The following is a 27,260-nucleotide window of genomic DNA, read 5'->3' on the forward strand; positions in this document are numbered from 1 at the left end:
AAATAAGTACCTGTTGAAAGTATATTATAAACAACTTTGTATTTTAACTCAGAAATTGTTGTAATTCTTTCTACAGTGTTTGGTGCTTGTTTTGTTGGGTGTTGTCTGAAGTTTGCTAATTTCATTTTTTTTTTATTTCGAGATTTTCTCCCCTTCGCTCTGCGTTCTACATGTTGATATTTTTAGTTCGTGTATACATCCTCTTCATTCCACGGCGATTTTACGTCTTTATTTGGCACAATCTCCTCTCAATTTAACAATATAACCTTCTACCCTTTATATGATAATAGAATAAGAATTGTACATATGTAGACCGGAGAACTGTCGAGAAGGCTACATCCTTATTATTTGGAAAACTATGAGTAGAATATCTGCAGTGTGTCGAACAAGACCTTCGTCTATACACGATATATTTTAAACAGGCAGGACATAAGTAGCTGAAATAATAACAGTGCCTAATCGCCAGAAACTAAGAAAATAAGGCGGTGAGCTGGCAGAAACGTTAGCACGCCGGGCGAAATGTTTAGCGGTATTTCGTCTGCCGTTACGTACTGAGTTCAAATTCCGCCGAGTTCAACTTTGCCTTTCATCCTTTCGGAGTCGATTAAATAAGTACCAGTCACGCACTGAGGTCGATATAATCGACTTAATCCGTTTGTCTGTCCTTGTTTGTCCCATCTGTGTGTAGCCCCTTGTGGGCAGTAAAGGAATAAGAAACTAAGTAAAATTTCATGAATTACATAACAAAAAAGATAAAACTATGGAATTAAATTCCGGAAATCCATGAAATATAGAAATAATATTTTGACATAACCTACGTACAGTATATATTTTCGAACATATAACACTGATCCATATTTAATCAGAGACTTACAAAAAAAATGTAACCATATAAACTACAGCAAAAAGAAACAAAGACTTATAAACTCAACATATACTTTCTCACATACTACAATATTTAGTAAGTACATTGTTCTTTAGTACCTTGTTGGCACTCCGTCGCTTACAACGTCGAGAGTTTCAGTTGATGCAATCAACGGAACAGCCTCCTCGTGAAATTAACGTGCAAATGGCTGAGCACTCCACAGGTACGTGTACCCTTAACGTAGTTCTGAGGGATATTCAGCGTGACACAGTGTGACAAGGCTAACCCTTTGAATTACAGGCACAACAGAAACATGAAGCAAGAGTGAGAGAAAGTTGTGGTGGAAGAGTACAGCAGGGTTCGCCACCACACCCTGTCGGAGCCTTGTGAAGCTTTAGGTGTTTTCGCTCAATAAACACTCACAACGCCCGGTCGGGGAATCGAAACCGCGATCCTATGACCGCGAGTCCGCTGCCCTAACCACTGGGCCATTGTGCCGCCACTTTAGTACCTACATATGAAGTAAATATTCAACGCGTCCTGAATAAACAAAATGAAACGATGGCTAACGAGCTGTCTAAGGTTATGAAACCTAAGCTAGGAACTATAGCTTCCAGAGAGACTTAGCAAATGCTTCTGTCATTTCACTCGACCATCCTACATAGAATAGACTCACCTATTTATACGCTGAAAACACCACAGTTTCACAGTTCTATGATTTCCCAGATATGACTGGCTAACTGCTCAAGCGCTGCCCGACATGTACAGTCTATACAAATAATAGATTAAATGCAACACCTTTGAAAGTTGCAAACTAATTACCATCAAATAATATTACCATTATAATTACCATAAAATAATGCAATATCCATACATTGCTGGCACAATAAAGATCAGAATATGACGCAGAAACCAAATGAAAGCACTCAAACCCATTATGTTTCATTGGCACACAAAAAGCACATGTGCGTACGCAATACATCAGGTAGATAATGGATTATACAATTTTACTACCCGTGTCTAATATCGTCACTGTACAATACAGTTAAACATAAATGCATTCGTTTCGAATTTGCCGCAGTTTCACAGAAACCTCGGAAAAACAGCTTTTAAATGTTGGACAGAAGTCATTGAAATGAATGGCAATTATCCAATTTAAGAAAATCAAACACGTACTATCTATATATATATATATATCTGTGACATCACGACAAACCGCAGACACAATTAAGAAACAAAGTTAACCTACTCTCCACAAAAAAAAGAATCAACATAATATCGCAATAGCAATCTAAAAAGAAACTGCCCCACTTATTGAACATAGATTGGTATAAAATACAAAGACACGCACACACACAGCAGCAGGCCTTTCGTTTTCATCCTTTCGTGGTTTGATAAAATAAGGTCGATGATATCGGACTAAACCCTTCCCCCAAATTTGAGTCCTATTTTAGAAAGGATTATTAATCTAATTCGTCCGCGCTAGCAAGAACACCACCATTTATAAGTATGGGGGTAACATGATTGATCTGCTATGTGCAAGTCTAGCTGGACTACATCTGTTCTAACCATAAACATACCATAACTCACGGGCCTATAACAGAAATAAAGGAACTACTTAACTAGCCAACGTGCTTGACATAACAACTGAACAACTAAATGACACTTTATCGTAAGAACATGGAAGTGAATATTAAAAATGTATAGTGTAAAGTACATTATATGTTACAACGAGAAATGCGGCCGAACGCATGTAAATATTCCTAAGTTATTACTCCTGGAAAAGTACAGAACAAGATTTCTACAGTAGAATTTGCCTAATTCGTCACTTCTAAAAGAAACTAAAATGTACTTACAATTAAATTCTACAGTACTTAAAATATTGCAGCCGAGAATAACATTTTAAAAATTTACTATATTGTATTGAAACGAAACTTATAAAAACATTACTAGCTTTTTCCAAAAATTAGCCCATCCGATTTTAAGCCTATGGGCTTATATTTAGAAACTATTCTCATGTATATCCACATATAACCACAATAGTTTTTATTATTTTCAGAAAAAAATTATTTACCCAAACTTTTTAAGTCTGTATTTAAGCCCATGGTTTATTTTTGGAAAAAGCAGTATTTTAAAAGTGAAATAAAATAAAATTAATTAAAAAAAAAAAAACATTAGAATTCACCTAATTACTCATCCCTAGGAGAAAATTGAAAGTTACAAATTAGGTGAAGTAGTGAATTAGCTAAATATGAATTAGGCTAATTCTACTGTATTCATGCTAACTAATAAATTTTACTTATGATTTATTTGTCAGATTAAATATTTTTTCGTGTGGAAGAATTGTCTGAGCATAAGGTTGATTTGAAATCATTGAATGGCCACTCCACTTCAGTCAATGATCTTTTCGTAATGGGATTTCAATTCAAGTGGAGAAAATCTTGTGCAATATTGTTTACAACTTCATATTTTATTGTTTGTACTTGATACAACTAAATACAATGACTGTTTTAATAGTATATTTCAAAAGACATGATATAAGAAAAACTGTTTAAATTTGCTGTTGACTACTTTTTAAAGATTTACTTTTTTTTTAAATTCTCATAATTATCTCAAATTTACCTAATATAAAGTATTTTAATATTTAAAGTTTTATTCTCGGCTGCAGTATTTTAAGTACAGTAGAATTTTAATTTTATGCACTCTTTAGTTTCCTTTAGAGGAATTAGACAAATACTAATGTAGAAATCTTGTTCTGTACTTTTCCAGGTGTAATTACTTAAGAATATTAACATGCATGCGCCCGCATTTTACAGTGTAATCCATTTTCCCCCGACAATGCAATAAAACTAATAAATATTCTTTTGTTAAAAATATATTTGAATTATATTTCATTGTTGATGATTGAATTAAAATAAGAATTATATGATATGTTTTTTAATTTTCACCTATCTTTTCTTAAATTCTAAAAATCGCAAAAAGTTATCTGGACAGGGTTTGGTTGCATTGGCTAATATAAAAATGATTTAAAATGTAAGAATAGCGAATGCATCCACTGTAAAGCAGGAGGAGCCACGTTCCCTTTTGCTTTTTCTGAACAGCATTACAAGCAACCTCCAGGTCTGCCCATTGAAAGAAAGAAACAATAACAATTTTGTATCAAGATTTTGAGGAATATATGCTAAAATTACATATTGTAATCCAATTTTCATAAACCAATTAAAAAATGAAATTTCTATAAATATAATCCACTTACATTAAAATCATAATATCTGAAAGCAACGATCTTGTCATTATAACATGAGAAATAAGAATGTAAATTCTGTTACCCTTAATATTGAATTAAAGTTTAAAAGCAAATAAATAAACTTAAAACTTCAGAATCCTTACAATGCTTTCGTTTGTTTCATAAAAATTCCTCCTCGTATAATGATTTTGCTCTCATTTTCTGATAGACAACTATCATGCAGAAAATGCCAGCTTCTAAATCCTGTTTTCTGAAAATGATTAAACATTTGAATCTTGGTAACATTTTTCTGCAATGAGTATGTTTGTATGTACCTATGTATAAGTATGCATGTGTGTGTGTGAGTGTTTATTTACGATGGACAGTAGAAAAGAGTCCACTTGCCATCAATTTTTGTCAAGCTACGTATTAGTCACACACAACTTTGTTTCCCTTCATAGGAGTTTTAAAAGTTACTTATGTGTATGTGCATTGCTAGTCTGTGTGTGTGAGTTTGTATTCACGTAAGTGTGTATGCAGCGTCGCATGTATATCCATGAAGTCGATTTCAGGCGTTATTCTCCCCTTTTTGACCTCACATATTTGAAATCTCAAAATGTAGCTTAGTAGATGACCAATCTAAAAATGTATAAACAACTTCAAATTTGGTAAAAAACTGAATTATGACAAAGCCTAGAAGTGCTCACGAGTGAGTAAATATTATTCACAGACTTCTGTGTGTGAATGATTTCATTACAATATAGTATATCCTATGAATATGAGGTGGATCTTTGCAAGATACCTAAATACTGAATTGAATCAAACATTTTGAAATATTGGTTTCCAATTTTGACAGAAGGGAATCATATCCGGCAGGGAAAGTAGTTGTTTACATCGACCTCAGTGCTCAGTTGATACTCATACCGAAAAGATAAAAGGGAAAGAAGACGTTGGTGGAATCTAGAGAAAGACGAAATGCCGCGAAGCTTTCATCCTGCCTGTTATCGACTCTGTCAGCTCGTCGTCTTAGTACTGTAATTAATAATAATATTATTTGAAAATTGTTTCACGTACTTTTGGCACATTTGCCATATATAATGAATTTTTTCCTTGTGAATAGTTGTTTAAAAGATTACCACCACGACACTCGTCTTGATGAGTTCTATCATATGAGCTAAACAAAAACAAAATTTTTACCCAAAAACAAAATGTTTAGATTTTGAATTTGCTTTTAATTAAGCGTTACCACTGTTTTCGACACATTTCGACACAGTAGTTTTTTGTATTTAAAATATTTTTTGATATAATTAGTATTATGGGATTATGTAATCGAGATCTATCAGAAAGTTAAATTGAAATGTCTTCTTTTGAAAAAAAAAAGAAAAATATTTGGAGACAAAAGTCGATTTCAGGCGTTGATCTCCTTTTCTTACGTCGGTTTTTACCTGAGTACTTTTTTCTACTGAATAGTGTTGCATATAAGTAACATGGGCGCATACCTGTCGTCGTATAAGCTAAAGTAAAGTATAGATCTATTTAAAAAAATGGACTCGAAGTCGATTTCAGGCATTATTCTCTTTGCAGCCTAACATATTTAACTCAAACTTTTTCTACTCAACCAATTTTCAAAATTTTAGCTTGTAGCGTAGGATGTGACCAACCTAAAAATGTAAACATCATCTAATTTGATTAAAATCTGAGTTAGTGACGAAGCCTAGAAGTGGTCGTGAGCGAGTAAGTGTTGACCTTAAGAATATTACTCACACTCGATAGTGTGTGAATGATTAAGCAAGTGTACGGTCAAAAGTCATATATCTTTGATAGTAGGCTTGCTAGATTGCCAGGTGGCTAAAGAATAATATTAATATAAATAAAAATTCGTATCAATAAACATACACACACACATATATACACACGTTTATGCAATTTAGATCTGTAGATTTCTCTTACGATGATGGATTATCTACAGTACATCATATGTTGACTAATGTTAACATTACTCTAAGCAACAACAATATTACAATCTACTGGTAGTTCTTCAATAACTTTTAGCAAACGATGATCTGTACGCATAGGAAATACTAATCTTGAGACAAATTCCTTCTAAACTAAATCTGGTGTTTCTACAAATACACGAAATTTGAACTCAGACCCCAAAACGAGAAATATAACTCAATACCATAAAATACTTGTGCATTAAACACGAAATTAGAAACACGAATGAATTTATGTAACTTTACAGAGAATTTACAAGCGTTTCATGTATTTTATTTTACCGAAACTTGTTTTATTATCCAGTATCTACTATCACGTTTTCCTATGTACTATATACCATCAAAATTACAAATATATTGCTGAAGTCAAAAAGAAAAATAAAACTTTCGTCATAAAAGTAAGAGACTTCGACATCTACGTCTGGATGAAAAGTTGAAAAGAAAATTAAAACGTTAGGCACTTTTGAATATTCGTTTAGTTTACTTCAAATAGATGAAAGCAGAACCCAGCGGAAACAAGCAATTATATGGATTTAGGTTTCCAATATTTCCAGTAGAGACATTTTACGAAATATGATTTTAATCGATTATGTTCGAAGCAATTATACAAAGTTCTCTGGAGCTACAGAAGATTTATCAGAAATTTAATAACTGTAAAGTTTGGGGTATTTATTTCAGTGCGACCTTTTATCCCCATTCCAAATTCTTTATTCAAAAATGAAGGATGAAGAAATATTATTGAAAGTGACTTACATTAGTGTTTATCGGGTTTGATAGTATATATGTGGATAAACAGAGACGAAAATTCCATATTTATACATACGTGTCATTTTTTTTCTGATATAATCCATTCATTTGTCAATGCTGGGACATTTAGATGTAAATATCATGCTATCGATGATATCTTTCAAGAAGACCATTGAAAGCTAGCATTACAATTGAATATTAAATTATCTCAAGTTTGAAACTACATGAAAGTTAATGCTATTGAGATTTCTAAAGATTCTCCATTATTATAGTCACTTGTATTCATTTATATCTTTTTATTAATTGCTCCGTCAGATACGGCATGGTTTTCCTTGATTTATCTCAGTAAGAATTTAAGTAAGTAAATTAATAGATAGAAACATTTTCCAAGTATCATCAATATAATCAATAATAAAAATTTGATTTAGCGAGAATACATTTGCAAATTCATCACATTAGACTATTAATATATATGTGTGTGTGTATGTGTGTGTGTGTATGTGTGTGTGTGTGTATGTGTGTGTGTGTATGTGTGTGTGTGTATGTGTGAGTGTTTGTGAGTGTATATATATATATATATATATACCGGGGTGGGTATATATATATAATTTTGTATGCTATTTCCATAAACAAAAGCATTAATTATCTTCAGAAATGAAATGAAACTAGCTGGAGTTTGCCTTTCAAGTGAGCACAGATGTATTTTCTTATTCCATATAATAAAGATAAATTTATAACGAATTCTTGTGAGACTATGCATTGTCCATAGAATTTGTATTTTATATAAGTCTATAAACAGTAAAAAAATACCCTCAACCGATTTGCTCTGACTTAAATATGATTAATACAAAATCGTGAAACTCCTTTCCTACATTGGAGTTTCACTCAGCTGGAAAATAATTCGCTTGGAGAATTAAATATTGAATGCTGGTTCTATGGTGAGTTACAATCTAATTCCGACTGAGAAAAGAAGCCTCTATTCTTAGACATAATCTAAAGACATTCTAAGCTCGTATTGTCTTCATACAATAGAACTGCATAGGTTGATAATATTGTTCATCACAACTTTTTGGTATGATATTCCTATATTTTATCCAACATCTTTTCAACTTTGTCTAACAAAACGGACAGAAATAGATTCTACGAGTAACGAAATATATTAAATTTTCTTCCTTTTCTCGTGATGAGAAAAATCCCCACCATTATTTAGAAGTTAGCAGAAATTAATTGTTGAATGTGCAAAAGAACATGTAAGTATACGTTTCGTTGCTAACGAAATAAAAGAAGGGTTGGCGATAAGACTTATACAAGAGAGATAATATCTCAGAGCGATGGGTCCCCAAAACGGTTTTGGTTCATTTCACTTAATTTCTATCATCATTACCTGATGGTGAAATGCACATGTCTTATAAAATTAATTCTAAATTTCAATGTAAATCTAAAATGATATGAATTTGTAATCAATAAGGAAATAAGTGCTAGAAGAAAGGCAAACCTTTGATGAGCAACACTGCATCAAATATTTATCTTCATTTGTAGTGTTGGAATTGTGTTTATGTAAGTTGTTGGCACTCCGTCGCTTACGACGTCGAGGGTTCCAGTTGATCCGATCAACAGAACAACCTGCTCGTGAAATTAACGTGCAAGTGGCTGAGCACTCCACAGACACATGTACCCTTAACGTAGTTCTCGGGGATATTCAGCGTGACACAGTATGACAAGGCTGACCCTTTGAGTTACAGGTACAACAGAAACAGGAAATAAGAGTGAGAGAAAGTTGTGGTGAAAGAGTACAGCAGGGTTCGCGACTATCCCCTGCCGGAGCCTCGTGGAGCTTTAGGTGTTTTCGCTCAATAAACACTCACAACGCCCGGTCTGGGAATCGAAACCGCGATCCTATGACCGCGAGTCCGCTGCCCTAACAACTAGGCCATTGCGCCTCTGTTTACGTAAGTAATGACCACAAAATAGGCATGAATCCTGAAACAAAAATTTAGATTTACTGACCTAACATCCTGTATTTATGCTTCTTATGTGAAATTATTAACAGTGAGTCTCTTACACCAATGTGGAACTGTACACTGTCTCTACCTGCTTAAAGAATTTACTATATCGACTTCATGATTTACTGTCTTAAAAAGAAATACATTTCATAATGTAATCCTTGTACATAACGCATGAACATAAAAGCAGACATGAACAATATGACCCCCAGGTTCAGAGATTTGCTAGAATACAGCCGACGGAAAGAATATTAGGTGTATGACGGTGCATATTACAGATTCTTTTACACAAAAATATCGTCATATCGCTTCATAATTCCAGTTTTAATGATCGACTTTTACGATACCTAACCAACTATTATGCCAACGACGGTGCTTCTCGTCGATTGCTCAACCTGCTAATTTTAGTATCCATACATTTCATAAATTACACACACACACACACACAGACACACACACACACAGAGACACACAGACACACACACACACACACACACACACACACACACACACACACACACACACACACACACACGTATATATATATATATTGTACGATGCGGTTCTAGATAAACGTGTTTGCATCAAAATGTCTAACATTATTTAACATTTCTAACATGCCAATTACTTCAGGTAAATTTAAATAACGGTTGCTACAACGCCTACACATTTGATGAGTTTTGGGATAGTATAACAGAATTCTAATAAAAAGAATACTGAATGCTGACATATACCCATCTATTGAAATATTTAACATGATTCTTTAAGAAAATTTTTCTCTTTTAAATTAATGCACATCTAGGTTTCTCAGTTTGAAGAGTTTTGCTGAATTGTCTCAAGCGCCCTGGCTGAATAGATTCTAAACAATAAATAATAATCAGAACAACAACAACAACAACAACAACAATGATATTAATAACAATAATAATGATAATTATAATAATAATGATAATGACAATAATGATGATGATGATGATGATGTTTTATTTATTAATCAGTAAGTGTTCACAAATGTCTTTGAGGACGAAACAATACAACGTGGGTTTGCATAAAATGAAGCGTGTAAACAGTGAAAACGATAAGTAAATTGATTTTAACAATGAAAACTTCCGCAAAAGAGAGTCAGACTTCGTAGGACAACTCGTGGGAACCCTACAGAGACACGGGAAATTTGACTACTTGGGCATGTGTCCTCTCCACATCGTCCTACTTCAATGTACAGACTCCTGCTTAGAGTAGGCACGCTCACTCTGATCTTTCCACATATCCCCACTTGTTAATAAAATTGCTTGGAGGCAGCACTTCTCAAATCTTCCTTTTCAAGTGAAACTTCAAAAGGTTGATGTGGGCTTCGTTAAAAAGGAAAATATCTGTCTTCAGCACTCTCAAACTTTTTTGCTAAGGTTACCAAAGAAACACAACCTGCGCTTCCCGGCAAAATGAAGGCGGTGGTACGATCTTTACAATGGATTCAGCTGATAATTAGACCTGTCTTTCACGTAATATCAGGTGTTCAATATGAACTCACAATTCAGCAATCCTCGGGCACTGGACGAGAGCGTGCAGAACAGTTTCGTCTCTGTGTGTGCACCAAGTGGAAATCCGGATGATGGCACTTCCATACTCGTAGTGTTTATTCCGAACAGGCAATGCCCTCCCCGGCAACATTATCAATGGGTCTCGGACTGAAAGTCCTCCTGAACAGACCAGCCAGTTGATTCTCGACGCTCACATTTCGTTTAGGCGACATCATTGATCCTAGCACTCAACTGGTACTTATGTTATTGACCCCAAATGGATGAAATGTAAAGTCGACCATGGCAGAATTTTAAATCTGAAAGTAAATATGGAGGAAATGTTGCTAAACATTTTGCCCAGCCTGCTAAAAGTTCTTTCAGCTCGGCAATGATACTGATGGTTCCAAATTTTGGCACTAGGCCAGTGATTTCTGAGAAGTGGGGAAGTCGATTCCATCGACTTCAATGCTCAGTAACAATACCTAAGTAAATATTAAGGTCAAGTCTTTATATAAAATGATAAACAAATATCAAGTTTGAAATAGTTCTGAAAGACCAACTACTTAAGTTATCCGATAAGTTATTTTGTTGTTTGATTCTACCTTTGCGAGATCTTTGGAATTTTTCGACCGTAAAATTGACAGTGTTGTGTATTTGAAAAGAGATTTCTTTTATTGTTTTACTCCAGAGCTGTATGGTTGGAGAATAATAGATTCATCAGATTAAGTTACTTAAGATATAGTTAATGTGTATTTTCTTTACTGGTTACAAAGACTTTACAACAATACAGTCATTTTAGTCACAACATACAATCGCGGATATAATCACTTTCCAAACAAGTATACCTGCAGAACACACATAGATATTCTTAAACAAATAATACTCACAACCGTTCTTTTTTACTGTGTTATCTGCAAAAGATAAAATGATAAAATACATTGTTAGAACAATGATTTCACTCAACTTTCATCAACAGGAATATAAAGGAATAAGAAATAAAATTATATTTATTATGCCACTAGAAAATTGAGGAAATTTTGTAGCGCAGCAATAAATGAAAAGCATTATATGAAGCACCATATGTTGGAAACATTTAAAGCATCTTGATTAAGAACCAGAGAAATGAACGGTATAAATGTCTCAAAAGATGGAAGCAAGTCAGCATTAGTTTTAACAAGATTCCCTTTAAGTAGTGTCTCAAATGTCACGAAGGGGTTGACATAGTAATAACCTTTAGTCAAACTAATCTAACCATACAGAAATATATTTTTAGCTGTTCGATGACTTTAGGGACACTGTACAATATAACTCGCTTAGAAATGACTGCAAACATTAATCTATCTCTTGATATTTATATCAATAATTTGAGAAATCTTCTCCGGTTCGTAATCAAAATGACAGTCTTTATAGATTTGAATCTTAGTTTAATGTCACATAACAAGTAAGATTATACGAATAGGATATTTTAATGGCTAAAGCTTTTTAAAGTCATTCTAGGGTCAACTCCTTTCATATTGAATCTACTGACAAAGTTAGATTTCACCTTCATAGCTGAACTTCCTTTACTGATCCTCAATATATTAGTAATTAAATGCTATCAATGTACTTTCGCCTCTTTAATTTACGGATGAGGATTACCACTTCAAATGTATGATAGTAGATATTAATATTCTACGGATTTTGGTTTACACAGTAATTCTATTTACTAACAGATACATATTTATCTACAGAATGATGAAAAACAAACTGTTGGTCAAGAGGTTAGATTTTCTTACAAGAATATTATATGTTATTTATTCAGAAACGTTAACTTGCAATTTTGTGGTTCAAATCCAACATGTACACGCAACACATTTATTACTATGATATCAACGTTATAATTATAAGATTCATTAAAGTTGATTAAGCATGGGGTATACAGATGAGAGATTTTGCTGTTCAGGTCATGGCTTCTTGTAATCTTATTGAATAATGTCAGAGTAGATTTCAGTAGGTTCCCTATGACGGAAAGCATTCCACCCATTGTTAATATAATGAAAGAGGGATAATTTGCGGATCAATGCACTAATCCTACTTAGTAATTAAAATCTGGATAGTTAAGACAAATAAAGTTTATAACTTTATTGATAACGAAAAGTTAGTTAATTCATGAGGTGAGGCAGTTCAAACAGTGGAGAGAAACCCAATGACAGTCTTTTCATTTATCAGAGATCTCATAATCTATTACGCTGTGATACACGGTTAACGAAATATTTGCGTATAGTACATCTTAGGCAGGCCCATTTACCTCAGCAAAACCTTCGGAAGTTACTGAAACCAGTATTGTGACAATACACATCGATTCCATAATCATTAGTTTGCGTAATTAAATCAGTGTTTATTCACACATACGGGGTTATAAGGCATTAAAGTGTGTTTTGGATTTAAATGCATTGCAAGACAAGCAACGAGTACGAAGCAGAAACCATTCAACACGATCATGCACGAACTCTCCTTGGTTATAATACTAGTTTAGACACATAGGTGAAAGAGATTAAATGTACACAAAAGTTTCACAAGTAAATAATGGGAAGCTGGAAAACATCTCAAGGCAATATTTAACCCTCATGAGTTAGTGCTATAAATTTAATACGAAAGAGATTAGGAACAAATTAATTAAACATTATTTTATTTTATTTTTTACAGCTTCCTCAATTGGGCCGTAGTTAACGTGGAACATCACCTTATAAAGTATAGACACTTTCAATCTGCCTAGTAGGTATGTAATCGAATAGGAAGGTTGGAGTGCAAAATGGATCTAGGTAGATATACGTAGACGCAGGCATACACCCACACAGGCATAAACAAACACATACAAAATACACTAGGCCTGCCATGTAAACAGACCTTGTAAATTCGACATGGCTTTCTTTTTATTTCATTTAATATAATTTTTATCTTCGATAAAGTGTATAACCCGAAACAAAAGAATTTCTAATATGTCTTTCATCTATGCATTTATTTTCATTGTACACATTCCCGTACTGCTGTTCTTTCATTTCGTATTTCCATACCATATTCGGCTTTCTGACTTACCATTAAAATTGTCAGAATCGTGTAACTTACGGTTTTAAATGTATGTGTTTTGACGACTCTTCATCGCATAACCGTACTAGTTGTATTGGGATTATTGTAATCTACTATATGTTTGTGTGTGTGTGTGTGTGTATGTGTGTTTGTGTTATTGAGAGAGAGAGAGAGAGAGAGAGAGAGAGAGAAAGAGAGAAAGGGATAAAGATTTTCTGTCTGTGTGTGCACGATGTGTTTTCACATAGTTTCTGGAAGATTCCACACAGCTTCTCAACCTTCTAAGAATAGCAGCCAATCAGTCTGAGGACGCATACTGCGGTTTCAAAAATGGACGAAAAAGCATAGTGGAAAATATAAGCCTAGATACTCCTTAAAAGAAGGGATACTCACAGGAAGTATGACTTCAGCTATATATTTACCCATTCAGAATTCGCTTGGAGATAAACGACCAACAATGAAAAGTTTCAGTTAGAAAGACTTCGTTCATTCCAGGTTTCGGAAAATATATTTGCACAACTAGCCACAAAGTAGGACCGAACTGCAATCCAAATGATTGCCAAATAAACTCCTTAATCACAATGCAATTAAAAAAAAGCAAGAGTCATGTAATAATATCCACGTTGGATATTATTGATATTTAATGTATTCAGACTATGAATGTGGTCACACAAAGAAGATTGGTTCATCGACATGGTGAAATAGAATATTATTTAAGAACATGGGGGGTAACGTCAGATAAATATTGTCTTTCATTGAGGTAAAATTTAAAACTGTTAACGGCATAATAAACCAGTATATATGATAGATTGCGCGACTACAGTTGCAAATAAATTCATATTACTAAAATATAAAAAGAAATATTTAAAATATTAAATGGAAATATGGTTTATTCTTCCTATTGAGAAATATAAATATTGAGAGAAACGCAATTTCACTAAAAGTGTAATGGTCTAACAAACTAAAATGAAAAACATATCTCTAAATTTTAATATTATTTTTTTTACTGATTTATACTGTCTAGACATTCTTTTTAATTACATATGGCATAATTAATAGGCTGCCAGTCACTTGGCTTCGATTATTTCTATTACACTTAATGTCACAATTACACGCATGCGAAATAGTTTTAATTTAAAATCTTTACAGACTGCTGTGAGCACGAGAACAACTTGAATGAATAACTTCTCAATAAATAGTTCAATACATATTTAAATAATTACATATATAAACATCGCTAAACAAAGTCCGCATCGTAATTCGCAATGGAATCTGCACACGCAATGTACTACTGGATAAAGGGACTCTTACAATTCTTTATAATTACAAAGATTTCCACAATTCTTTTAGTTTTGTGCAGAGTAAATTATTGATGAGTTTTAAGATATCCATATAAAGTATGCCAAGAGAAACACACATACGTAATTAAATACAAGCACATACACACAGTCAAGCACATATAAACACATGTACATACACACATACTCACATCCCTCTCTCCCTCACACACACTCGCATATGTATGTGTGCGCGTGGGTGTTTGTGCATGTGTATGTGTGTTTCTTTGTGTATGTGGGTATGTGTTTGTGAGTGTATAATATATATATATATATATATATATATATATATATATATATATATATATATATACGATATATATATATCCTCTCTTTCTCTCTACGTCTATATATATATATATATATGTATATATATGTATATAAGTATATATGTATATATATACATATATATGTATATATATTGATACATACATACACACACACACGCAAACACATACACACACACACATATATATATATGTATGTGTGTGTGTATGTGTGTGTGTGTGTGTGTGTGTGTGTGTGTGTGTAATTAGTTACATTCTGAAATATCACATTGTTACAAGTTTATGTCACCATTAATCATGCAACTGGAGTAGTTTCGGCACCGTCATGCTATTAGCTGTCAGAAGTGAAAGTGCTCACTGCTAGTGAAGTATCTGTCTGTCTGCCTGCATGCCTGTTGCTTCCCTGTCGATTCTTTGGCTACTGACAGCTAATACCATGACTGGCCGGAGCGAGCTATCTGTCTAGCAGAGTGGTCCCGAACGCGCAGTCGCGCGTCCGCGCTAGCTAGTCGTGAGTGGTCGATCCTATTATTTTGAAACTTCAAGCTTCATTTGTTTTCTATTTTGATAAATTCTCTCTGTTGAAAATTATCTTTTTATATTTTAAATAATTTGCAATTTCAGGAAATATGTTTTTATATTAAATTTGTGTTTTCTAATAAGGTGGACGAGTGATTGATAGATAGATAGATAGATAGATATCAGTAAGTAAGTAAGGCAAAGTATCAACTCAAACCAGCAGGCAGACAGACAGACGGACACAGCAACAGGCATGCAGGCAGACAGACAGATACTTCACTAGCAGTGAGCACTTTCACTTCTGACAGCTAATAGCATGACAGTGCCGTAGTTTCCAATGAGGGCAGAATTTACAGACAGAGTTTTAGGTTAAAAATAATGAAATAAACCTAATTAAAAATGGAAAATTGCACTTTAGAATAAAGTCTGCTCAAATGTAAAATAAAATACATAAGATGTAGATGTCTGTATAACATAAGATAAAAATATATGTAGGAAGCATAGATACAAAAGCATTTATGGAGTCACAAAGAGATATTTCAAACACACATAGTTAAACATACAGTCGTACATACGCATTCAGGTACATAGAAAAAATGATCTATATATAAATGTCTGTTATACATATATCAATGCACAAATGTACATAGTCACACATATTTAATAAGTATAGTTACACTTGTCTTTTTAATATACTTTCTTGGAAACATGCTACTGAGTAAGGTAAAATAAACTATTACAATGTAGAAATCACACAAAATGTCTCTCATATACAGATGGATATTAATGTGTACCAGCGAGGTCGATCAACCTCCAACAAATGTCTTCCAAATCACTCATACTGCCTTTAAAAATCGATGGTCCTTATTGGATTATGTTGTAGCATAGAAAAGATACCTGAATAAAGGTTACGAATAAATAGCCTTTGATCAAAGCATTCCTTTATTATGGTTGATCTGAGAAAAATTGACATCTTACTTACTGCAAAAACAACTAAAACCAGTCATTCATAGAGACATATAGATTTACATACAGATGTTGACAAACATTAGGCATACACAATATAAACACATGTAGATAAACGCATGATGTAAGCGAAAACCTGGTTATAATTTTTTTTTAGATAAAAGGGAATCGAGAAGTGATGCATGAAATTATGAGTAAGATTGCAACTGAAGAAGGAGGAGGAGAAGGAGGAGAAGAAAAAGAAAAAGAAGAATAAGAAAAAGAAGAACATGATGAAGATGATGATGATGATGATGACGACGACGACGACGATGAAGATGATATAAAAGAAAAGAAGAAGAAAATGAGAGAATAATATGCGAGTTATTACGATACAATAATAGGCATACAGGCTTTCTAACGTGCTAGCGGAGGAGGAAAACTGAGTGAAAGCATTCAAACGATAGAAGTGATGAAGTGTGAGGGAGAGGAAGGGAAAACTATAAACCGATTTTTCGTAAAGAAATATCCGGGTTCTCAAGGAAATTTCAAAGAGCTTGGGATTTCAAAAATATTTCAAAGACAGTTTAAATCTTCGTAGAGGATTTTCGCATTATCAAAAGATTTTATAAACCAACCTGTGGCAAGTATAAAATTTCTCATGATAACATTTATATGTTTGTAACTGTACGCGTGTGTATGTTACATGTTTATTGCATTAAGAGAAGATCCACCATTAAAGGTATTGATACAGGACTGAATGATATTTTGCACTGACAGGTGTATGCATACTTAGATTTGACTTACCATACCAGTCCGTACAAATATTTCTTACCGATACCCGTTTGAGTGTCATTTCAAATGTATCCTAAATGGACTGATCAGTCATATTACCAAGAGGTATTATATCCGGCCCGTTCCTTCTTAACGATATAAAGCAGGGCTTTTCCCATTGCACACATTTTGTTTAACATAAATTTTTTTTCTGAAATATTCCACGCCATAAAGCACTGGTAACACGTTTAAGCACTGTACAAAATGTCATGATCGATGAGGAAGTTTCGACTAAGCCAATGGCTTATTTGAACATTTGCAGTATCGCTTGTGTTTAGAAAGAAATTGTCGTCTGGGCACTAAAACGAAAGTGTCACACTGTGGCTCTCCTTTATGATTGAGAGTCGCAGATCCCATGCCACTCCCATTTGTGGAACGGAAACAGTTTTAAATACACTGTTCCAAGAGGAAAATGCAGTTTATTGGGAAGGATAAAATATCAACACAGAGATCCTGCGACGATGCAACACTACGCGTATTGAATTCATCATAATCGAAGAACAACTGCTTTGGCCTGGAAATTGTGTCACAAATTGTTCCAAATAAATCAGCAGAACTCGTCGTCAATGCCACTCTAAAGTTTGTAAAGTCTACCTAACAATATGGAAAACATGAGCCGTCAACCAGTCACATATATGGAAGATATGCTACGATGTAACCCCGTGCTTAGTGAAGCATGCAGCAGCGCAAATATTAGCCCACTGTAAAGAGCGTCACGCCTCCTGAAGCAAGCAGCCTATACCGTCATCTTACGCATGCACTGAGCATGAGTACATTTCTCTGAGTGCTCAATGTACTGTGGAGTTATCTCAAATCTAGGCATTACCATAGCATGTATTTTTAATGGATTCAATGCATATACAGATACAGTGCATTAGATTAGATGATTTGGAATGAATTATCAGTCATGTTTATTGGTTAGTTCATGATTCAAAAAATTCTTAAGAGTTAGTTAAATGTAAAATATATTTTCATTGGTGCAAAACCTGTCATCAAACTTCTTGTAGTTTGAGGAAACTCGTCCTTTGTTCAAATGGAGTAAATTTCTATTTGAAGTCACCGATTCTACGAGATTCTGTTGCACGTTCAGTAAACATGTAAAACACCTCTCGCTGATTTATACAAGTTAATTTTTTTTTAGTGCAGTATAGAATTATATACTTTTCTTGCTTTCTTCAGAAAATGCAGCTTTTATTTTTATCTCTATTTGCACCCCATTCAAGACTTATCCTGCAGGCTCAGCGTCTTATTATTTTTTTTTCCTGTTTTGCCAAAACAAACCGTTTTAATTTCGTTAGATAAGGGATTGCCTTTTACATACAGAAATCCACGAAAAATAATTTGTTGAAGTTTCACCGAGGATCAGACTAAACTCTGAGATCCATATTATTAAAAGCAATTGCAACTGTGCCTTTTCCATTATTTTTTTGCTTCAGGAAATATATAAATGCTACGTTGTTCAAAGTGTTCCTCCATTCTTTTAGAAGAGAATAGGTTGTGATTTTCTAATCGCTCGCCCCGCTGGGAATAGCGGGGTGAGCGATTATATTTATCAGGGAGAGGCTTGAAGTATCGTGTTTAATTGAGAATTTTTATAGGTATCATTCATTGGTATTAAGCAATTTTTGGGTATTTAACACCAGGGTGAATTTTTCTATGAGTTATCGATTATGGTGTGTGCATCATGATATCACGGCACTTGAATAATAATCTACAGTATTTAACTGAGAGCATTTATCTTGGAAATACTTCGGGATTTTCAGCATTAACCTATACTTTCATTGCATGAAGTATCATATTACTGTGTAATTTATTTCTACCGTGCTTATAAAGCAACTCCTCAGACTAGTTGTATTCTGAACATAGATGTAACACGTAATCGGTTACATGTAGAAGAAAAGCTATAGAAACAAATCATATTTACACTTGATTGTATTGGGATTAGAAACACAAAAGAATAATCTAACCGATGTATAATCAATAAATTGTAAGCTGAACGAAACCAGTAGGGATTTGCATATTCTGACATCGTATATAAGTTTCTCTGGTATGTGTGCTATTTCAAAACTGATATATCTCTTAACAAAAATAAACTATTTGAAGAAACATACTACTCTACATTCTAAAATTAACATACAAATAATGTGAAGTTATTATTTTTCGAATAAAATACAAAAAAAAACCTTCTTAATTTCAACTATTACGTATGGACGAAAAATGAAAAATGAAAAAGACAAAAAGCAAAGGAAACAAAACCCGAATTACTAACTGGAAATTTCAAGTAATATATGCCAAACGTCTTGAATTTAATTAGAACAAACAAGATTGGAGGAGTCTCCTTATCCCAAAGAAATTAATTCACTGAATGCAAAAAATAAAAAGTAGCTGATTTTGAAATCGGGACGATAGTAACTTTGATAATGACTAGCAAATACAGTTTTAAAAGTTCTCATGAGTTTCTTTTTGTGTTATAGAAAATTCGAAAGGCAATCTTATTATTTCTGAGTAGAAGGACGTTTTACGTACGCAATCAATAAGACTTATATTAAAACCAGTACGTTTTGATGAGATATTGATCTGCAGAAAGTGAAAGAGCGCAACATAACAAAAAACTATTTAGATTTGCAACAAAATAAGTAGACGAATAAAAGAATGTAATCAAGACTCAACTAGACAGAAGGGATTTATTTGAAACCGGAAAAAGTATTGCAAGGGGATTATATGGTTTAAGAATTGAAGATAATGGGCAGGCATACGAAAAGTATGCTGAAAAGCTTATGTCAATATAAAACTATACGATCCTTTGAAAAAAAAAAATCAATTTGGAGAAAAGAAATCTCATATTTGTTATTTTTTTTATAATTTGTTAGAGCAAGTTAAGTATTTTTTGTTTTAATAGTTTCTAAAACATAAAACAACTCATGTCGTTACAAGTGATATTTAAGAAATATATACTTTAAATAAAAACAGATTACTCTACTTTCCTAGTGCACATGATTGTATGTAAGAGTACTCCAATTGTTATAAAAAAATTCTCATTAATAATAATAATGATTGTAACGATTATTTATCGTAAGGTATGAGAATTATTTCATATAAAATTTCTGGTTTCATACTTTCTTCAGGTATCAAAGAGCAACCTATTGTACCGTGTCTCACAAAAACGAATGAGATATCGATCTATACTTTCTGCAAACTGGATTCTTCGCGTCACACTTCTGAGACAAAAATTATATTTTATGAAAGGCATCGATGGTACACATTCCTACTTTGTTATGCGAGTTCATACATATGTCAATATGTATGTGGGCGCTCATGTATATGCATATATATATATATATATATATATATATATATATATAGTTATATGCACTTTTGTTTAGGTCTTCTGTCTTTTTCCATTCTCTCCTGTAGATCTTTAAAAAAATATCATCGTTATTTAAAGTTTTTCCACTGTCAGTACTTCAAATATATTTATCCATTGGTACTAGTAAATACTCATTTCTCTCCAATGAAAATTCCTGCCCAAGATGTTATGTGACGGAATTGAGGGATAATTGCTGGACTGCAGACAGAGAACGTCATTCACCCAACAAAATATTGATTTTCCTACGATGAAATTTATCTACCTTTTGCGTGATACTGTATGTTGTTGGTATTTAGAAAGGGTAATCTCTCTTACTAGGTTTCCATATTGGCAAAATATGATTTCGATAATCTGCTGTTCTCTGAGAAAGAAGGTTCTGCGTTTACTTGTTGAACAACCTGCTCAAAACTGATATGTTTATAGTGATTATATGCATGTGCTGTGCATTATGTTCGTTTCACCAACAAATCGACGTGTGTGCCACACGTTAGGTGCCGAAGAAATTACAGAGCAGCACTCCAGGAATTGACACCACGATCACGCAATCAGGGCTGCGTCTCCTAAACCACTAGGACATGCGCTCTCATGCGAACTCATAAATTACTAAAAGTATAGATATGTTATGAGCGCAGATTATAGATATGTGACTATGATGTTCGGTTCGTAAGCACATCATTTGGTGACACTGAGCAATACGAGTCGATCAACGCCCGGTAAGAAAAAATTGTAGCTAGAAACGTTGTCAAAATACATAAGAACAATTGCGTCTTTTATTCGTTTTTACTTTCATTATCTCTGCATTGCTTTTAACAGACAATTCGGTGGTCTGCGTTAGCATTTTATCTTGTACATCGGGAAGCTGAAAGCAGTCATGTGTGCTGCACCTATTTCTCTACGTAGGTGATAAAAATAAGTCAAGAAAGAACGACTTACGTGTCGCAGAAAATAAATACTATAATTCTGAGTAAATGCTATAAATATTTTTTAAGAAGACCTTTAAGCAATGCAGGTGCAAAGATAGGTAACATATGCAAAGAAGATATTTTATCACCCTACATAAGTTGCTCCGTTCGGAAAATCTTTTAATCAATTATAATACATAAAATAATCTAAGAGATTGGAGTGTTATTATCGGCAGGTCATTCTGGTGTGTTGTGACGGAAAGCAATGATGGATTACTGTATTTATATTTATGGCTAGTAAAGATAAATACTATCAGTAGTAGCAGCTAATGTGGTGTGTCATTAGAAGCAGTAGCAGGTATCCTGATAATTAGAATTTTTGTGGGTGTGCAAAGGAGTAGTGTGAAAAGCCACAGGAAAATAGCTGAACGAGAAGGTAAGATATTTAGATATTTACTATGTTTATGAAATAAATAAATAAATAAATAAGCGGTGATAAAATGAAGCAAAATAAGTTAGTAAAGTGTATAAAAGAGTGTTGAGAAAGATCACTGGGTAATATCTGAACTTTGCGGTATGCTTCCATAGCAGATTAACAGAAAGAAATTAACCGTGTTCGTAAAGGAAAAGTTATGTTAAGCTTTTAGGTGTTGTAAGGCATGATGTAACGATGTGGTGAATATGAGTGAGGAATAAGTAGAAAGAGAAGTAAATATGTATGTGTAAGAGGATGGTAAAGTGAAGTGGTTTGAAAAACCAGTCTTGCCTTTTCACTTTGGAACTCCTGTTAATACCTGCTCTATGTTACTTCATGCAAAAAAGACTGCTTAATTCTCGAGTTACCAACATTTCGGTGAGATTCAATAGGTGTAGAGAAAAATTACATCTAGACTAAAAGTATGCCAGCTCTGCTTGCACTTAATTAGATGAAGTCTTTGTATAAACTCATCCGAACTTTCTCCATTAGCAGGAAAAGACCGTTGGACAATATCCCAAAATGTATTTACAGTACCAGAGCTGATCCCACCATTTGGGATACTTGATCGTTTTGTAGAGGAAATCCACTCCATAGGTATCAAAACCCGCAAAATCCTGACGACAACTGGGAACTATCACAGAAACAGTAATGTTGACACGCTTTACCTAAGACGGAATGAAGGTGGTAGAGGCCTGAGATAAGTGCTGACGGCCTTCGAATACTGTACGGTACCACTCAAACAGAATTTGCTGAACAACAGCAGTGAAAATAAATATATAAATGCAGCGCTGAAAAGTGAAGTGAGCAACATTGTACCAGTTGGCAGTGAGCTCTTCAAGAAGCACTCTCTTCCTGTTGATCCCCAATACAGCCCCAAAACAGCTGGGCTCTCTTACCTCAGAGAAGACGTGGATGGAAAGCACTCAACATACGAAAAAAAAAAAACTATGCATGGGTATGTTTCCCGGAAACCTGAAGAGAAGAGTAGAATAGACGCGATGCGCAGCTTCTCTTGGACACAAGACCACTACATCACATCACACTTTGAAGGCTATGCGTTTATATTCCAGGAACAGGAAATTGCCACAAAGTACCTGTTGAGCAAGAGATACAGTGACACTCTTGCAATCTCAAGGTGCAACCACATATGTAGGCTATGTCAAGTTTCTGTGGGAGACATCATGCAGGTAATTAGCAGCTGTCCTAAAATGTTGTCAAGGTACTACCTCCATATGCGGCACGATGTTGTCGCTAAAACAATTTATAATTCCATCCGCAATAAAGACTCCTGAAATAAACTTCGAAAACCCCTCTGCTATGAAATAGATTCATAAGCACGAACTCAAGGAATACTGGTGTAATATTCTCATCAAAACTTCTGTCAAATGTACACATAACAGGCCAGTTATTGTTTGGGATATAGGGGCAAATGTATGTACCGTCATAGAGGTCAGCTGCCCTACAGATATATATATATATATATATATCTTTGAAAATCAAAGTAAAAGAGGATATTTATAGACAACTGCTTCGAAAACTCCAGCTTCTATATCCGGACTATGAATTCTTGTTAATAACAATAATAATTGGAACACTAGGTTTAGTTAGTAAACGCTTAAAGGAGAATCCGGATAAAATGCGATTTTCAGAAAGAGAAATAGACCGGCTAATTCGTACATTACAACTGCAATCTGTGAGTGGAACAGCAAAAATATGCAAGATTTTCTCAAGTTCCAAATATGAATTTTTCTTTATTAACTACATCCCAATGATGGAACCTTGTATCTTTGTTGGAAACCGGCTCCATCCTAAGTGGAAGATTTATAATAGTTAGAAAATAGAAGAGACATACATATATGCACATAGATATGTGGACAGCAGGTACATTTCATTGTGTATCTATCTACCCCTCACTGTGTCCGTCCGTCTGTCTGTCTGTCTATCTATCTATCTATCTATCTGTCTATCTATCTATCTGTCTATTTAGACGGTTATAGACATATGTTCAACTTTCGCCGAGGTCAGCTTTTCATTTCATCTTTTCGCGGTCGATGACGTTAGTACCAGTGAATCACTGGGTTGATATAACTGAGTACTCCTACTCTAAACTTTCTGGCTTTGTACCGAGAGTAGAAAGGATCAATTAAGAGATGTATATTATTCGGTTAACCAACCTGGAGCTGAATTCTTAATCTATAATGCATCTCATAAGGAGAATAACGTGTGCTATTCATTGGATCAATCTGGAGCTAAATTCTTAATCTATAATGCTTCTCACAAGACGTACTCATTGTATCTATAACAATTTCACAGTGATAGAAATTTTCCTAGAGGTATATCATTTCCGGTTCATAAAGAATTAAAAATATCTGACGATCAGTTCAAGACATACAGCTGAAGAACTAGTAGTACAAGCAAGGAACACGGAATTAGTGTCTGTCTGGTGCAATTTCTGCCATTGACTGCTTGGTGGATGTCAATTATCATACATTATTATTATTTTAGGAAATAGCCTAATGTTACAATATCTTATTTCTCTACAACCGTAGTGAAATAAGTTTTCTATGCGAAATCAAAGAAAACATAAGAACATTATGGTGTAAATTTTTAATGCTTTTTTTGTAAGTGCAATCTCAACTTTTAGAACGAAATGTGATTGTGTTAACAGGATCTGTACTGTATATAACTGGTACTTCTTTCAGCATTTAAGAGCATAAATATGTTATAGCTGTTTAGGTTTCTATAAAACATTAGGCCCAGTGTAAAAAAAAAACAAAAAAACAAAAACAAAAAAAAATGAATAATAAACACACGAGAACAGTAGTCTTTGACATTCAGATTAATGTAACTCATTTAATACGTGGGATGACAAGCTGTCAGTTTTAGTTTATGTATGGAGGTATAAATGTGTATATATATATATATATATATATATGCATGTGTGTGTTTACGTGTATATGTACCTCTGTGTGTATATATACATATCTGTCTCGACACACATACACATACACAAACACAAACTAACACGCATAAGTATATAAATGTTTCTCACTGCATTGATATCTTATCAATATAAACTTGATTTGTCGATTTTCTCTTTTCAGAAAATGATCATAATTTATCAAATATTTCTCTATACTCATTTGAGGGTTCTATTGAATAATAAAAGAAAATGAACGAAATAAATTTGAAAATTCATAATTGCAATTCAATTCTCACAAGAAATCTATTCTTTGCCTATACGTATAACCTCGTACACTCACACGGACATATGCAGACATCTATTAAGAGAAATTTTCTTTAACTTTCACTACGTATAACTCATTCTCTTACACAATAAACATAAGTGTTTGAACATATGTTTTTTATGGTTTTACGTACATACATATATACACACACATACATACATATATGTATATTTATATCTATCTATCTATCTATCTATCTATCTATCTATCTATCTATCTATCTATCTATCTATCTATCTATATATATGTATATATATAAACATATGTATATACATATATATGTGTGTGTGTATGTATAGATATATATGTAGATATATGCGTTCAGATATACATACATTATGTGTCGTATACTCGTGTCCGTTATATGATAATGTAGTCTTGTTTATATAGGAAACACTGATTTTAAAATATTGCTACTATCGTTAGTATAGTGTTCAGCTATCGATACTTATGAAATATTCATCTACATAATAACGATATCTTACTCAGCTGGTTCAATACTATTGAAGTGTCTGTGATGTTTAAGCTACTTCGTATTTTATTTCTTGTTTAATATCTCATATCTAATAAATCTTGAAAATCATAGAAAAAACATTGAAAAGAATCTTTCAAATTGTAATATATTTTCAAAAAGTATAAATCAAAATAAAAAAAACAAAATTAAAACGAGCAAAAAAATGTCTTTTTCTGAAATAATCTGATTAACCCATAATAAGTATATAATTAATTGTAACTGTGTGTGTGAGTAATGAGAGATAGATATAGGTGAGGGATAAAAACTCTGAAGTAAGATGTCCTGAAAAAAGGGACTAGCAAGCGATAAGAGAGGAGTGTGTATGTATCAAAAGTTTGAATCATAATGTCGTATCACTGAACTGTTACTCTGAATTTCTTGAGAAAAGACATCATATGATGAATTAACCATACTCTTTATGAATACGCAGATCACCTTTTGTAACTTCTCATATATATCTGAATGTTCAAAGTAGAAATTGGCTTATATTTTGTTAACAATGGACGAAATTTCAGGGTGGTTCTATTATGCTCGAATTTGTATGTATTTTAATTTGTTTGAGGACCATGCAGTTTTAATGAGATGTCTGTGTATAAATATGAAAATTTAAGCTGTCAACTCCAGCACAGTTGCCCTAAGTGTATTGAAGGCTTTCACTTACCCTAGGAACACCCATAGAAAAAGCGTAAAACTTCCTATTTTCATGAAAAAAATATCATAGAACTGCGCAAATGTATGAAACAAAATGTTCTTTAAAAATATATAAATCAATATAGGTGCGTATATGTGTGCGCGCTTGTGTGTTTGTGTGTGTGTGGGGTGGGAGGGGGTGATTGTACGTGAATATGATTACGATTATGTATTCTTGTACAAACCGATTTGAGGGTTTGTATTGAAATAATGTCAAAAAGGTTACTTAGCCAAGCGATGAAGAGAAAGAAGTAAAATAAGTACTGAGGTCAATATGATTTGCTTAAAAATGCTGAGGCCTCTACAGTAGTATATTTCCTGAGAGTGTCTGAGTGAAACTGAAAAAATATCAAAATATTTTATATGGACGTTGGTCAGAATTTCCGATGATGAGTTTACACTTGATTGGCCACTCTACTTCCTGGCTTATTCAATTACTTTTGTTTTATCATAAAATACTCGACAGACACGTGTAACCTTAACATAGTCTCCAGCTGGAATCACTTTGGCTCAGAGTAACAGAACTTTCACGCCCTACTTCCCCTTGTAATTTTTAGTTCCGAATAAATTCCATCGTAAGATCAGAAGGTCTTTCTCACAGGTTCTGTGTATTCAATTTCACTCAAAAATTATGGATCGACGCGAGGTTATACAAAAAAAAAAAAAAATGTCTGAGAATCCACAATTGGGCATCGAACCCGAATAGTTGTGATTCAGAGGT

At 33.5% G+C, this 27,260-nt stretch overlaps 1 protein-coding gene across 8 annotated transcripts in view; it reads right to left on the reverse strand.

The window, feature by feature from the left end:
* Positions 1-27,260, reverse strand: part of LOC106869914 (neurotrimin) — a 1,519,776-nt gene that overhangs the window by 288,119 nt on the left and 1,204,397 nt on the right. For 7 of the 8 annotated variants that reach the window (XM_089360901.1, XM_089360902.1, XM_052972121.2 and 4 more), the window contains one exon: positions 11,240-11,263. In XM_089360901.1, the coding sequence (XP_089217027.1) occupies positions 11,240-11,263 (24 nt within the window). The remainder of the gene's footprint in view (positions 1-11,239; positions 11,264-27,260) is intronic. The other variant, XM_089360900.1, reaches the window with a different exon arrangement.

Source organism: Octopus bimaculoides, chromosome 12, assembly GCF_046866305.1.
Source record: "Octopus bimaculoides isolate indiv1 chromosome 12, ASM4686630v1, whole genome shotgun sequence".
Classification (NCBI taxonomy): Eukaryota; Metazoa; Mollusca; class Cephalopoda; order Octopoda; family Octopodidae; genus Octopus; species Octopus bimaculoides.